General features: G+C 37.5%; 1 protein-coding gene across 9 annotated transcripts in view; it reads right to left on the bottom strand.

The window, feature by feature from the left end:
- Positions 1 to 17,204, bottom strand: part of Herc1 (HECT and RLD domain containing E3 ubiquitin protein ligase family member 1) — a 183,741-nt gene that overhangs the window by 45,651 nt on the left and 120,886 nt on the right. For 7 of the 9 annotated variants that reach the window (XM_038321217.1, XM_038321216.1, XM_038321223.2 and 4 more), the window contains 9 exons: positions 17,028 to 17,111; positions 14,646 to 15,166; positions 11,678 to 12,453; positions 9,184 to 9,382; positions 6,186 to 6,346; positions 4,943 to 5,059; positions 4,226 to 4,457; positions 1,956 to 2,080; positions 705 to 925 (listed from right to left, as the gene is read on the bottom strand). In XM_038321217.1, coding sequence (XP_038177145.1) covers positions 705 to 925; positions 1,956 to 2,080; positions 4,226 to 4,457; positions 4,943 to 5,059; positions 6,186 to 6,346; positions 9,184 to 9,382; positions 11,678 to 12,453; positions 14,646 to 15,166; positions 17,028 to 17,111 — 2,436 coding nt within the window. The remainder of the gene's footprint in view (positions 1 to 704; positions 926 to 1,955; positions 2,081 to 4,225; positions 4,458 to 4,942; positions 5,060 to 6,185; positions 6,347 to 9,183; positions 9,383 to 11,677; positions 12,454 to 14,645; positions 15,167 to 17,027; positions 17,112 to 17,204) is intronic. The other 2 variants (XM_038321221.1, XM_038321222.1) reach the window with 2 other exon arrangements.

Genomic DNA, 17,204 nt, shown 5'->3' with positions numbered 1-17,204 from the left:
ATTTTTTAAAAAAATACTGAAAATAAGAATTCAATAATTTAAATCTGCCTCAAGCCATTAAAAAAAAAACTCTCTAGTGAAAACACTTTCACCTGGCCATAAAATAAGACCTACTTTCTGAATTAGTAAGATATTCTACGGTGATTCATTTATGTTATTAATCTAATCAAGCAGATAAAAGGTCATATCAATGAGTTTTTTAGCCTCCCTACTATAAAATTGTATTGCTAAATAATGTATACACATAGACCCACATGAACCTTGTCCCTGGATGAAGGGTATTATAAGATGTGGGTAGGCACTGGTTCCCCAAATAAGGTCTTACACTGATTAAAAAGAATCTATGAAGAAGAGCATGCACTCAGGAATGTGAGTAAAGAAACCATGTTAGATAATTCAGCAGTATGTAGTAGGGCCTAATGTCAAGTTTTGAAACTACTCTTCAACATCACAATGAAACATTACCACAATACGGCTCTAGTCATCTAGTCTGGGGAGAGAAGCAATAAAATCACACAGAGAAAGCAATGAGAGACTTTCTTATCAGTCTGTAGGTATCAAAGCAATGCTAAAGCATTAAATCCCTAAACCTCAGGATGAGATATAAGGCTTTTTCAACTCTAGACAAGGCCGCTGTTAGTAAGCTGTATGAACAGGAGGGCAGGAAAATAAGTCAGAGCAGCCCCCGCTGCAGTCACACACACCCAGGTAGGCCAATCCAGTACCTCTGGGATCCACATTCCCAGAATATCATTGTCACTGGTCAGGTCTTGTCCAAACATAGCTTCCATTGCTTCATCATCAAGATCAATTTCCAATTCCTCATCTAAATTAAAGTCATACAACGCCCCTGGGTCTTGCTGCAAAGATATTCCTTCTCTCCGACTTTGATTCCTGTGAGCCTGCACAGAGCGGTATAACCCCGCTCAGAACAAAACAAAAGAGGTATTTTATTTGCATGAATAAAATAATATTGACTATTTCGCCAGTTCTTAATTGCCACCCATGTAGGAGAGAACCTACCTCAGCTACTTCTTTTGATTCTAGAGCATATACCTCAAATCACAACTATCACATGCTTCCTCATCTAGAAAATATACCATCTCTCAGGCTACTTACTGGTAAGGTTAAATAAGGTACTACATACAAAAAATGCTTATATTTTCTAGACAAGTCTCAAATTCCTTTTTCATGGTTCCCATAAATTATCAGATAAATCATCACTTATGTATTAATATTTTGATAATAAAATTCTTTTTTAACAATGAATAATGTAGTTTCTATTTTGGAAAATATATTCCCTGTGGCTAGGGATATAGCTTAGTGGTAAAGTACTTACACAGCATGTATAAGGCCCTGGGCGTGATCCCTAGCACTGTGATGATGATAATGATGATGATAAAATAATGGAAGAGATATATCTCAGTGGCGGAGTGTTTACCTAGAATGTGCAAGGCTCTCGGCTCAATCACCAGTATCATAAAAACCAGAAAATAAAAAGAAAATAAATTCTCATGACCCCCCCATCCTAGAATTTATGAGTGTATTGAGAGAATTTATTTTTGTTTATTTAGGGCCTAGCAGTGAGGCTCTAAAATCTTTTGTGTGGTACAGTGCCCCTCCCAGAAGCTTCTGACTACTGACGTTAAACATTAAATATGCACCATCACTTCTCAAATTGTAACTGACTAAAAGCAGAGAGAAGAGCTTCAAAATCTACAAAGGGCCACCATAGCCTTCTATATTTGAGGCAACTTAAAGATAACCCCATGAATACATGCTATGACTGTTAGTGAAATAATATAGTGTACAAAATTATATGCAAACAGCTGCTCCACTGAGAAGTAGCAATAATGAGTTCACTTAGCCTTTAGCTTGTATCTTCTTTACTGCTGTTTCCATAACGATTTTTAAATTAGATCTTTTACCAAGAGAGCAATGTAAAAAATAATTACCTGCTCTTGCAAGCAATGTACGAGCTGCTAAGTCAAACTTGTGCCTTCTTGTTACTGTTGAGCGGCTTCTAGCTGGTGGTCCACTTCCAGAAGCTGCGTTCTCTGTATGATCCAGATTATCAGGGCTACAAAAGCAAGTTTGAAGAGAACACATTTTTTTTTTTAACGCTCTCATGAAAAGAAAGCAAAAATACAAGCTTCCTTGTAGTATTACCTTTTCCCCCAAATATCACTAAGAATAAAATAGTTTGTGTGTAGGTACACATGTATGTCTGTGAGAATGTGTGTGATGCTGTTTCTTTAGGTACTGTCTTTATTTTTCCCTCTTAAGACAGGGTCTCTAACTGTTCTGGAACTATCTAAGGAAGCTAGATGGCTGACTGGCTAGTGAGTCCTGTGGATCCACTCATCTCTACCTATCTAAATGATGTTGATGTGGTGTGTGTGTGTGTGTGTGTGTGTGTGTGTGTGTGTGGTGTGTATGTGTGTGTGTGTGATACAGTGTGTGTGTGTGTGGTGTGTGGGGAGGATGTATGTGTGTGTGTGTTTGAGACAGGGACTTGCTATACACTCTGCCTAGTTTGGAAATTAATATGCAGACCAGGATGGCCTTGAACTCAAAAATCCACATCCTTCTGTAGGGATTAAAGGTATGTACTACAACACCTGGCTGTGTCTGGGACTTTTTTAAAAGGGTTCTGGGAAACAAACTCAGATTGCAAGTACTTTACAAACTGAGTTAACATCCCTTAAGCAGGTTTTTATGGATTAAACATTTTAATTAAAATGAAGACATACCACCATAATAGAATATCATAAAATACAATACCAACATAATATTTTTGCTTACTTTGTCATTTTCAATGTCTTTGGTTATAAAACCATCTTATTAGTTTTTTAATACTGACAGTATCAAATGAGGAAATGGACATGATTAGCATATAGCATTTTTGGTGGAAAAGAGTTGCTGGGGATTAAACCCAGTGTCTCCTGCATACTAAGCATCTACCACTGAGCTATCCCCTCAGCCTATGACAAAACTTTGAAACATCTTTCATTCCTTATGAAACTCTTTAGTTTTAGGTCTGTCATACACTGCTTCTTGGGCATTAATTTTATCTGAATCTGGATTCTGCCAACAATAAAATAATGCTTAATTCATGTCTAAAATCAAACAGGATCAGAAATGGATAAGGTGGCTTTGCCCGTAGTGTGAAGCCTGAAGTATCATCCCAAACCCCACAGCAAAAGAGAAAATAACTTCAAACTAAATGACAAATGATTCAATACTTAACATCTAAAATGAATGAGAAACTGTGCCTAGGGGAAACATACTTCAAATTAAATTAAGAAGATATTCATAGAGCTTATTAGAAAAATTTACAAGCTATATAAGATAAAAGTCTTGGTAACCACAGAACTTGATGGTTAAATGATAAAAAATAAATAAAAATTAAAAATCAAAAAGGCAGTGCTGGAGAGAGTGCTCAATGATTAAGAGCAGTGGTTATTTTTCCAAAGGACACAGGTTTGGTTCTTAGTACCCACATTCACAGCTCATAACTGTCTGTAATTCCAGTTCTAGGGGATCTGCTACTCACTCTAGCTTCTGTAGGCAACAGGTATGAATGTGGTACACAAACACATATGCAGTCAAAATATTTATAAACATAAAATAAAAGTTTTAAAATAAAAAAGAAAATATAGTCATAAGAAATGTAAAATGAAAGTGATTATAGGAAAAATTTTAGGTTATTTATTATATCTCATAGGGTATATAGACTTTCTTTCACAGCTAAAAAATACAAACACTAATACTAGATAGTAAAAGCTACAGGATTTGGGAGTATATTTATATATGTCAGTGTTAGAATAACTGCCTACCATGTATATAACTTTGGATTTGGTCCCCAGCACTGAAGAAAACTTTAGAATAAATGGAAATATGAATTTAATTAAAATGAGACAGACAAGTCTATTTATATAAAATTCATTAATTAAATCAGCTGGCATTTTGGGTTTTTGGAAGTGTTAAGAACTAAACCCAGGACCCTGTGCATTCTATGAAAGCACTCTAGCACTGAAGTACTTTTTAGCCAATTAAATAAATGTCTAATATTAAAAAAATTCATAAGATTATAACTAAAATGCCAATCTTTTCATATTCTTACTAAATTTATACAGCAGTAGAAGCAATTATGAAGGGAAGGAAATGAGGCTTTAGAGGAACGACGTATGACACAGAAGACTGAAGTAAACCAGGATCTTACCTTTCACTAAAGCCTTCCTCCATTTCAGCAGCATCAGCTGATGGGATGTCGCCTGGTGACTGCAAATAACAGGGATCATTGGACTTCCCACCACTTCCCAGAACTGCTGTTCCATGTCTGGGGTCTGCTGTGCTGCTTGGCTGGGGCTCCTCTTCATCCTCATGCCCAGGGTGCTCAATCATCCACATAGCAAGAACAGTGATATTCTGGGCATCAGCCTCTCCTCGAGCACCTGTACAGGGAGAAGCAGTGTGGGATACTGAACATGGATAAAGTAAACAATGACTTATGTTATTAGTTTAAGAGTGCTTGTTCTAATGATTTTATAAAAGATCTGCTATTTAAAACCTTAGAAAGATAAGAAGAGGGGCTAGAAAAATGATTCAGCATGTAAGAGTGCTTGCTGCTCTTCCAGAGGATGCAAGTTCCATCCCCAATACCCATGTCAGGCGTCTCACAACCGCCTATAACTCCAGGTCCAGGGGATCCAATGACCTTTTCTGGCCTTGGTAGGTACCTGCTCTGCTCTCTCTCCTCTCTCTCTCTCCTCTCCCCCCGCCTCTCTCTCTCACACACATACACACACACACACACACACACACACACACACACACACACACACACACACACACACACACGATGATCTTTTAAAAAATCCTTCAATAGCATTTAAGACTGTTCATATCTACAGATATTGAACTATAAAACATATCTTACCTGTAGCTTCCATGGCTTTGGCAATCTGTCGAAGAGAGAAGCCCATTTCCAGCAAGGGGACTGCAATTGCTGGGGGAGGAGGAGAGGTTGAAAGTCTGCTGCTTGGGTCTGACAAGGCTGAAGCAAAAGAAAGAGAAAAATGGGCTTGACTACTACACACCATACGCCAAGTGTACACATAATAACCATGGGACTTCAATTTCCTAGAATTACTCAAACTCAACACATATTTACTAATAAAATAAGATAAATAAAACTAGGTATTGAATTACATGCCAGCAATCCTAGCATTCAAGGGACTGAAGCAGAAGGATCATTATTTTGAGGCAAGTACAATAGTTTTTTTTTTTTTTAAATTGATTGTTTACTTTCTGTTTAAAAACGCAAATACAGCTAAATTTTTCATAGCAATATAGGGTTGTTGTACAGATAAGTAAATATGCTAGTAATAAAAATTAAAATATACAAAATTTGCAAGCAGTGCACAAAGAAATCTTTTTCTCCTGAACTAATGTAGAATTAACAGCAAACAAGAAGTTCTATGTTCTCTGAATGTTAATAGGTAACTCCTACAACTATGGACAGAGTTTGGATATGAAGATGTCATCAACTGATCTAGCTCCCACTCTCTAATATAATGATAAGTTCTTTATAGCAATGGATCTAGGATCATCTGTGCATCCTATCTGGTTGTCAAGATCCTTTGGTCTCCGGCTTTCCTCTGCTAGTACTGGAGACCAAACTCAGGGCCTCAGAGACACTCCAGGCCAGCACTCTCCCACTCTACTTTCACGTTTTATTTTGAGACAAAGCCTCATTAAGTTGTCCAGGCTGATTTTGAACTTCAGCTTCCTTAGTTGCTCGTAAACAACTGCAATACATGAAAAATAACGGCCTAGTTATTTTGTGTAAAGCTCCTCAATTTGGATTTCTCTGATGTGTCCTTGTGATACATTATAATTGTGTGGGTTATGAATGAAGTTATGATTAGAAAGACATCTATAGCACTGAACATTGGCTTATAAGGAAAGAAGGAAGGGCATATGTGGTTGATATGGATGTTACTTCTCTCCAAATGGCCATAATTCAATCTACAATTCAAGATATAGAAGGCACTGAGTTTGAAAGTATAGTTCTCTTTCACTAAATCACTTTTTATAATCAATTAAGAAAAAACCCACAATGACTATATAACAAAGTCGCAAAGAGGTTTGGGTACTGCAGTACATGACAGCAGATTTACCTGTGCGGTTAGCTGGCCTTGTAGACTGGGAATCAGGAGAAGTTAAACTCTGCCTTCTTCCTACTTCATCAGAAGGAGAGGTTGGTAGTGATGATATTGGAGGAGTCTGTGCACGACGTGTAGGAAGTACAGTGGTGGTTGGATAACTAGAGAACATTTGCCTTTAAGAAAATAACAATGATTAGCAAAAAAAAAAAAAAAAAAAAAAAAAAAAAAAAACCTCAATTGGGACTGGGAAGAAACAGGCATGTCATGAATCTTCTTACAGAAGAAATTAGAACCTGGAAGACAGCACAAGTTAGCTATAACTTAATAGAGGGTGATGAAAGAAAGATTCTTCAGTATTAAAAGTAATTATATCATAGGGTACTCTTAACTATGAAAGTAATATTATATTCCTAGAAAAAGATCAGCAACATACTGGGGAGTGATATAGCAATTACAAAAGAAATGAACAATCCTTGCCTTTATGAAGTTTTTCTTCTACTATAATATCAAGGTGACAAGGGTATTTTGGTATGAATATAGTAGTCAAGAAACTAAAGAAGAATTTTAAGGACAGGGAACTTAGACTAGAGATGTGGCTCAGATGGTAGAGTATTTGCCTAGTATGCACAAAACCCTGGGTTCAATCTCCAGCCCTGTATAAAACTTGGTGTGGTGGCACATATTATAATCCCAGCAATCGGGAGGTGGAGACAGGAGTTCAAGGTCATCCCTGGCCTTTTATGAAGTTCAAGGGTAGCCTAGGACACATAAGACCCCATAACAAAAACAATCAGGAGAGCCAGGCGGTGGTGGCACACGCCTTTAATCCCAGCACTCAGGAGGCAGAGGCAGGCAGATCTCTGTGAGTTCGAGACCAGCCTAGTCTACAGAGCTAGCTCCAGGACAGGCTCTAAAAGCTGCAGAGAAACCTGTCTCGAAAAACAAAAACAAAAAAAAAACAAAAAAAAAAAAAAACAATCAGGAGAACTGATGCTTACTTCAAATATAAATCCACTAGCTAAAAAATTAACATATTGATCTCAGGTATTAACTTACAGAAAGAATAAGTGTCCAGTTACCCAGCGTAATTGAAAAATAGTGGGTATGCATGATATGCCAGAGGGAGTTAACATGTTGACACTAAGGTGGTATAAACAGTATATGAATGACAGGCACAGAAAGGATAGGCACTCCCTCTCACACTGAGAAGGTAGACACTAATCAAAGAGTCAAGTCCAGATCTGTCCCCCAAAGTAGGAGCATTTTCTTTTCTGTGGTGCTGCAGATTGAATGTAGAACCACTTGCATACACTAGGCAAGTGTTCTACCACCAAGCTTTAGTCTCCGCAATCAAAGCACTATCTAGCTTCAGAAGAGCCCTGTTTATCCAATCAACCATGGTATACAGAGGGAGCAGTAGCTCACTGAGTCTTGTGGAGGTAACTGTAGTTCCAATCAAATCCAAGCCAGTAGTAGAGAAACAAAGACTAAGAAGAAAGGAAAATTCTAGGAGTGTATCTTTGAGTTCAATTTCTACTACTAAAGAAACAGAGGAAGTCATCTGGTGGGCACCTATGGCAACAAAGAGCATGATTCTACCCTTTGATCCTATGCCTATTCTAGTCAGAGCCTCAAAGGAGATAAGAGGTCACAGATTCTCTGTGAACACTTTTAAATTCTGAAATTCTGAAATTGCCAGAAGCATTAAAAACCTATCAGCAGCTCCTAGGACTGTGACTCAAATGAGAGAGCTAATAAACAGGTGTGCACCAGTGCTCGTCTGCACAAATATACAGTGGCAACTTTCAAAAAATGTGAGCTGAAGACCAGTGTACACACACACACACACACACACACACACACACACACGGAAAATGTAATGAATGCAAACTATGGGCTCTACATACCTACTAAATCCGGTTTCCTAGAGCATGTAATCCCAGAACTTTCAAATAGCTCCTAGGTGGGAAAACTGCACACCAAAACTTGAGAATCACTAATGGCAGAGATGAGTATTCCCTTCTACTGTCTAGTTCAGTGAGACTAAAGACAATCGATCCAAGAGGACTAGTACAGGGAAAGGCTAGTTTGCTTTCCCTACTTCACTTAAGCCAATCTCTCCATGAAGGTCTCTAAAGCCTCACCAGTATGTATAGAAGCTGCAAACTAAGCAAAAATGAACTTAAATGAGTAAGCATTGGATAAAATTCACCCTTATTACATAGAGATGGCTGAAGAAGCACCTTAAAACATGTTCTTCTCATTTGAAAAGAGTAAAAATGGAGTATAGAGCTACTGAGATGACTCAGAGGGTGAATGAGCTTACCACAATGGCATGATGAGCTAAGTTCAGTCCCTGCAATCTATACAAAGGTGGAGAGAACCAACTCGCCAAGCTGTCTTCTGACCTCCACATGTGTACTGTGGTATGTGGGTTCTCATGCCGCATAAATGGTAAAATAAATGTTTAAAAAAAAGAAAAAGAAAAAAGAATTATGTTCAAAAGGGAAAGACCCAAAAAGAAAGAATTATTTCATGTAGATGATTTTTCTTTGTACTTTACAACTCAAAATTCAAGTATTGGCTGGAGATATAGCTCAGCAATGGAATATTTGAGTAACATGTAAGGGTCCTGAGTTTGATTCTCAGTAGCAGCACCAACCCCCTGTCCCCAACATACACCCCCAAAACAGGAGGAAACAATTACTTTGCTTTCTGAAGAAAACAAGTCTTTAAAAGCTTAGCCAAGCCAAGTATGGTGGTGCACACTTACATCCCCTATACAGACACTGGAGTAGACCCTGACCTACCACTAACTGGTTTTGAGAGTTCAGGACAAGTCCTAACTTCAGATGGGTGTTTCCACTTTCATGAGGATATATTTTCACTATATGACCCCAGGTTCTTTCCAGCTCTGGAATACCTGGACTTAATTTGGCACACTATGTTAAGAGGAACAATGTGCTTTGAGAAGCCTAAGTGTGACAGACATAAAGGCCAACTTCTCTACCTGAGAAGACTAAGTGGCATCACCCCTGGAGACTCAGACGCGGGCACTGTTTCTGTGTCGGTGACAGGAGTGGTGGCAGTTGTGGTGTCCTCGAGGGAGCTGCTCATAAAGGAAGTCGTGCTGGACGCTGATGGGCTGGTGGTAACTGGGGTTTGTGCTTGCTGGGTTTGGTCACTCTCTTCAGCTTGTTGATCAATCTCTGTAAACCAAAGGTTAAGAAAACAGTAAGGATTTGTCTTTCTCAAAAGCAATAGTCAAAAAAAAATGGAAAACTCTAACTTAAATGTTTCTAGAGGTAGATTTGGTTATCGACATCTATAACCCTAGCACTTGGGAGGCTGAAGCAAGAAGATTATCGAGTATAAGGGCACGCTGGGCTATATATCAAGCAGCCAAGACTACAAAGTGAAACTTAGCTTCGAAACATCAAAGTTCCTATACATATTTTCTGAAGGAATTTCAAAAAAAGTCCTTACACACACACACACACACACACACACACACACACACACACACACACACGTTCTTTCACTACTATATTCATTATTTTAGATTCTACAGTCCCTTGCCATTAGTTTGGATTTTAAAGAATTCTCTTTCAAACACACTAAAATTGGGGGATATAGAGACACACTCCTTTAATCCAGGCACTCAGGGAGATGAGGGAAGAGGACTGTAAGTTAAAGCTAGCCTAACCTACTTAACCAGACCCTGTGTCAAAAGGGGTAGGGAGATGTCCACAATTTGAGGATATTTCAATATATCCAAACACTAAAACTATTTGTTGAGCATTTTGATTTTGATACTTATCTCCAATGTTGGCAAAGTCATATAAATACAAGAAGAATAACAACCTTGATGGAAATGTCACGCTATGACTTGAAGGGTGTGTGCGTCAAAAATGTGTATTTATAGTTTTCCTTCTCCAGTAAGGGAACAACAAATAAAGGAGCAGTTACTACAAAAACAACTAATTCTAGGGATGGAGCAATGACTCATTGGTTACGCGCACTGGCTACTCTTCCAGACAACCTGAGTTCAATTCCCAGTACTCACATGGCAGCTCACAACCATCTGTAACTCTAGTTCCAGGGGATCCAGTACAGTCTTTTGATCTCAGCAGGTACTAGGCACACAAGTGATACACAGACACACATGTAGGCAAAACACCTATACACTTAAAAAAAAAGTTAAATTCTTTTTTTTCCAAGACAGGGTTTCTCTGTGTAGCTTTGGAGCCTGTCCTGGAACTAGCTCTGAATACCAGGCTAGCCTCGAACTCACAGAGATCCACCTCCCTATGCCTCCTAAGTGCTGGGATTAAAGGTGCCACCACTGTCTAGCTGTGAAATTTTATTTTAAAAACATAGCTAATTCTTAGGTTTACTACCTGGCCACATGCCTTCATAAACAACTTAAAACTTGCCTACTTATATGTACCATGTACCTCTCTCTTCTGTGTATTATCTAAACTAAGATGGAACAAGAATGAGGGCAAAGAAAAGGGAGTAGAAGCAGAAAGAATAAAGACCCAACATTCTTTTTTCTCTTCCCTTTTTTTTCTTTTATATTTTTTTTCTTTCTCTTCTACCTGTCCCTTTAGGTAAGGTCTCATGTAGCTCAGTCAGGCCTCAAAACTGTTTTGTTGCCAAGAACGTCCTTGAACTTCTGGTTTTGCCTCTGCTTTCCAAATCCTGGGATTTCAGTACTGTGTCACCTCTCTTGGTATAATACAAGCTTCTTGAAGGAAAGGGATACTATTTTATGTAGCATTAAGCATTCGATAAATATTTTCTCAATGATTCTCATTTTTATTTAAAACTTTGTACTATTTCTCAAAGTGAAGCTAAAGATAATCAAAACCAGGGTCTTTTCACACAATATACTGTTTATGAAATAGCACATCTTAAAAACATCTCTGAGAAGTTTTAAGAATATATTTCAAATCAGATCAATAAATAATTAAATACCTTTTAAAGAATGAATTAAATGTCAGCTGTTTTTGTCTGTTTATTTTTATTTCTTTGGAGACAGGGTTTCACTATATAGCCTTGGCAGTCCTAGAATTCACTATATAAAGCAAGCAGCCTGACATTGAACCCACAGAGATCTCTCTGCCTCTGGGTTCTGAGTGCTGGGATTAAAGAGGCACCACCAGACCTGGTAATTTCAGCTTTCCAAAATTTAATAACAATTATCAAATTTTAGTGTTTATATAGATTAAAAATAGAAAATTACAGGTACTCAATAATCACTAATGTAAAAGTAACGAAACAATGACCATTTATCTTACAAAGATAAAACAATGTCAAATTCCTTTGGCACACACACACACACACACATATATATATAGGCACATATATATATATATATATATATGTGCCAAAGGAATTTGACATTGTTTTATACACACACACACACACACACACACACACACACAAATCATTTGTAGGATTATGTTACTTTTAAGTTATATTTTCATCAGGTAACATACCTTGCTTAATTTTGCCCCCAAATTGGTCTTCCACGAGCCCATGGACCACTAGTTTGTAAATCATAGCTTGAGCCCGTTCCAGATCAGCTAACCCCAACGCTCGCTTTATGGGTGACCGCATGACTGCTCGCTTCACCATGTGCCGCATCAGGAACTGTAGAGCAGCACGCATCTCCACATCCTCGTGAACAACTGGAGAGCTTGCACAGTCTGAGTTGTGACCATTTTCTGCTAGAACTTTTGGAATCAGCAAGAGCTCAGCATATTTACTACAGCCAAGAAGAGCACTAAGTGACTTCATAGCACCGAGGTAGAGATAGGAAAGCTGGACTGCTCTGATTTCTGACTGAGCTATGTCGTGGGTTTTGGATATATGTTCATGATTTTTTCTTTTTCCTTCTGTTACTTGATGTTGGGATTCCACACCTGGCAGTGTTGGTTCTAAAGAAAATGAAGCTATTTCATTTTCTGATTTGGAGCTTGTGGTACCCTGACTTTTGACATCATCAGATATTAACCCTGTTCGTACATCTAAAATAGATTCACTCTCAGGTTTCTGCTCAGTGTCCCCCTTTTCTTCAGACTCATGACGGTGTTTCTTTTCATGTCGCTTGATGCTCTGTTTCCCCACATCTTCATGAATGCCTGTCAGGTATGTTAGGTCCAGCAGCACAGAAGCTGTCAGGCCTCGGAATCGCGCCACATCAAACAGCAGTGGTTCACAGGGTTCCAGGTTATACAATGGAGTATCACTAGGCGACCAAAAAGTTGGGAAGCTTTAATAAAGATCAGAATGACACAGGAAAAAGCAAGTGAGGGAAAGACAGGAGGAAGGTACAGAAAATAACATAGACAAAACAAGACACATCATGTACACAATACAGAGAATAGTTTACACAAACTGATATCATTACAGAATGAAAAAAATGATATTATGAGGAAATTGAGATGTAATGCTAAATGCAACAACAATGAAATGTACATGTGCTTTCAAATGAGAATATTTATCAATATATAATATAAAGCAGAATAGCAAACTTCCAAGGTCTAGCTACCTTAGAGCTCTGGGAGCACATGGGCTCTGTTGCTATCACTCAACCTTGCCATAACAGCACCAAAGCAACCACTGACACACAAAGCAAAAGAATAAGACTATGTAACTTTACTTGCAGAATAGGAGATAAGGCAGATGTAGTTTGATATAAGCTAGTTGGAAAATTTACATAATAAATCTAGTTTGTGTTGAGTATGTAGTAGATCTTTGTAACCTCTTCCATAGGAGACTTTCTCATTAAAAATTTTACTTTGTAATCTTCAACTGATACACATATTGTACTTTAAGCAAGAATATAATTATATATCCAGGATATATGGCATAAAATTCCTGAAGTTTAAGAGTCACATTGATTACAGAAAATACAAGAAAGAGCTTAGCAAGTGTCTGAAGTTTTGCTGTAATTGCCTACTTCTTGACTGACTTATCTTCCTAATCTCATTTTCCCTTTGCCACATTTTTCTTTTCTCATGTATTTAACTTACATATTTTACTATGCTACACATATATTAAGATATTGACTCTTCTCTGAAACAAAGCAAAGAATAAAGGCAAAGGAAAACACTTATGTGATTTTGTAAAGCTGTCACTGAGTTTCTTAGGTTTCTATGAGATGAAGGATATACAACAAAGTACATTATAGTCAGACACTGCATATAAACTTTACATATATGTATTTTTTCAACTGAGTCTATCATGTTTATTTAGTTCCAAAATAGTACTACTTTCATTAAATACTATAAATCACTCTTTAAGATAATGTTCTGTCATATTAATATATAAAAGAATCACATTAGCTAATATAATCAATAGTTACATAATATTATTAATAAATCCTTATTTCCAAATGATAAAATTATATACTCAGATAGGTGAAATCCTTTATGAATAGAAATGTTTAACATCGAATATATGAAGTTTATATTTTAAACTATATACATACAAATACACTCAAATGCTCTTAAGCATCTTGCTTGTGTCAGATAAATGTAACTCTCATAACTGTAAAAATAATGTACATTGAGAGAATAAAAATAAGTATTTTAAAAAGGTAGGGCTGGGGGTTATAGCATACATCTGTACTCCCAGCACTTGGGAGGTTAACATAAGGGGATCATGAGTTTGAGGTCTATTTGGATTACACAGTGAGTTATAGGCCAGTTTAAGTTACGACATTCAGTCACAAAAAAATGATGGGAGAGCTCATTATAGGACTGGAAAGATGGCTCAGTGGTTAAGAGCATGAGTTCCTTTTACAGGGAATCAGGTTCAGTTCACAGTATGCACATAGTGGCTCACAACTATCTGTAACTCCAGTTCCAGAGATGCAATGTCTTTTTCTGGCCTCTGCAGGCATTAGACACACAGGTGGTGCACAGACACACACGCAGACAAAATACCCACATGCATAAAAATAAAGTTTTAATTTAAAAAAAAGGTAGTTCTCACGTAGATGTTCCTACCACAGGGCCTCTTGAACATAAAATCTGGTCAATAAGTTATCCAGCTGGAATTTTACCGTCCAAGTGTATAATGGAAATGATCAAAAGGCAGAACACAGGCAAGGCAGAACTCAGTGAGAGACCACTTGTCTAGCATGCACAAGACCAAGTGTGATCTCTGGCAAAGATACCTCCCAGCAACAAGAAGCAGGAACCCAAATAAAAAACAAGTTAAGTCTAGTAAACTTATCAGTTCTTCACCAACAAAATTTAAAAATTTATTTTACAGATCATTTTTATTTTAGTAAATCAAAATAATATAAATCAAAATAATATCTAGCAGCAAAGAAAATCATTTTTAAAAGTTAACTAGCAGAGGTTCTGCAACACACTATTACTCACTGTCCATGGGCAACTGCCCATTTCATCATCAAACGCCTATCTGCTATAAACAAAACTCAACACATCATACCTGATGGTAATTTCGGCTTCATCCCACTGGACTTTGGCAGATGTGCTGCCTTCTTTGACCACTCCCAGCAGCGTGGCATGGCGCCCAGTTTGCTTGTGAACACATCGACCTCCAACTCTCAGGCCGGCATCAACTCCTCCTATCACTGCTAGCACAGGCCACACCTCTATGCAAAGAGTCCTTAGCTGCGGTTCTGAGAGGTCAGCAAGGCCATGCCTGTTATGTTTACCTTTTTCTTCTTCTTTGTTCTCTTTCTCCTCTCTCATTTCATTTTCCTCTCGGCTCTGAACCGAGCGGCTTTTCTTTAGCTTCTGACCTGACTCTTTAATACAAATCTTAATTTTATGTAGCCTTTCCATCATCTTTTTGTTAATGCAGTAAGTCCAACGGTCTGTTCGGTGAAGGATACGGATAAGCTGAATAGTGGCCTCAGCTAGCACTGCTGCTACTGGACTACAAATAGGGTCTCCTGGAAGTAAATCCCGTGGTGTGCCACGCATTTGCATATCACAAATTTTCACCTACATGAAAGAAGAGAAGGTGGAATGTGTGTGATGTTAATAGGTTTTCTTAACTGTTTGTCAACAGAGGTTCTAGCAAATGGAATTGTATGATGAACTAATATTAGTATGCTGTCATATATCAAGTGACCCCACCTCCAACAATGGGGTAGGAAAAGTTAGAGATCTGCTGAATTAATTAGCAATATCAGCTCTTTAGAATGCCCTGCCATTTGAACCTCGTGTAGTCCACAAGTTCCAAAGCAGTTACAACCACTCAAAGGATAGACATGAGGGAGGTATATGTGACTGACTCAATTTAGTCCAAAACAAATATCTGAAAGAGATAGTAACTATCATCCTTAAAACTCCAGGATAATATAGTATCTTACATTGTTTCCAGGGCACAAATGTAAAATTATAAAACTACATAACTAGGATAGTCCCAGTATGAACATTGCAAGTAGACACAGAATTGAAGAGCAGAAGCTAGTGTGGTGGCACATGTCTGTAGTTTCAGCACCCGGAAGACCTTGAGTCCAAAGTCCTTCTTTGTCCTGGTTGTATACGCGAATCCTACTAATATTCTTGTAGGCTTGGTGCTTTCCAACTTATGTAAACTTTGGAGAACCCATCCAGCTTTAGGATTCTAACCATAAATATATTTATTCTGTCTGGAGGACTTTTCTAATAAACTTCAGAATCTCTGTGAGTTCACAAGTCTAGGCTATATAAAAGGCCCTGTCTCCTCTCTCTTACTCCCTAAAGAGGTTAAAAGAGGAGTGAGACTTGAATTTAAATCGTAATTGTCTACAATCTTAGCAAGCAATCTAAGTCTTAGCTTCTTCACCTGAAAAAAAAAAGACATCAACAATAGTACCCATACCCTAAACTTATTTTAAAAATAGTGATATAGTCAAAGCACTTACTAGGTTCACTATGAATAGTTAACTTAATGTTAACTATTTCCTTTCCTCAAAGAATATTATAAGAACACAACCAGAGCCAAGGATGATATCAGGCACACAGCAGCCTCTACTTTACCTGCAGTTAATTGGTACTTGTTCAAGAAGTAATCTGTCTTGCGAATGGCTAATCTTAAATTCCTTAAAAGTTTACATACATACATACACATGCACATATATATACACACATATATAAACATATATATGTATGTATGTATGCATGTATATAAACACATATATATATACACACACGGCAATTTTCATGATTAATATCTACTATGTCTAAGATTTTCATTATAAGAAATTTAACTTTAAAATTTTCTAGTATACAATTCCACTAGAAATTCTTGACCAGAGACCTAAGTTACACCACACCCTCAAGTAAAAGGGTGGGAAATGGAAAAACATCACCACTACCCACAAAGAGAAGCTAGTTTCTGCTTTTGTTTTACATAAAAAAAAAAACTGTTTCAGTGAGACCAACTGCCCTTAATACTGTTTTCACCACATTCAAAGCTGTAACATCTTACAAAGTCTGAGAACTCTCCCACATGAATAAAAGGTAGTTTCCCCACCATAACTTAACTTGCATTATTCAGCTAATGTTATTTTATTACATTTGAGTATTTCTCCTCATATCCATAACTACCAATGAACCATATTAGTCCTAATACAGTTCCTGTAACTCTCACAGTGCCACTGTTTTCAAGTTGGTTTTCTATACAACTAGAGTGCCTTAATACGGAGTAAAGATAATTCCCAAAATTATCTACCCTTCTAGAAGAAAGACTTCTATGGGCCAGGTACTTGTAATGGTAGAGATACCTTCCTATTTTATGACCACTGTATCATACTAACATAACACTAGTTTAAAATAACTGGTATCCCTTATGCGTAATACAGGTTGGGATTGTTACCTTCTCACCGGGGTTGCTGCTATAGAACATTACACACGGGTACAACTCTGCTGCATCCACATCTTCAAAAGCTAATTTGGGTTCCTAGAGTGTGACAGAGAAGCAAAAAAAGACAAAACAAAACAAAATCTGAAATTGCTTTTAAAATTGATATTATGTAGTCATTAAAATTCAAAG

This window comes from Arvicola amphibius, chromosome 3 (genome assembly GCF_903992535.2).
Source record: "Arvicola amphibius chromosome 3, mArvAmp1.2, whole genome shotgun sequence".
NCBI lineage: Eukaryota > Metazoa > Chordata > Mammalia > Rodentia > Cricetidae > Arvicola > Arvicola amphibius.
Note: the sequence above shows the minus strand (reverse complement) of the source record. Positions and strands in the feature narration are given on the sequence as shown.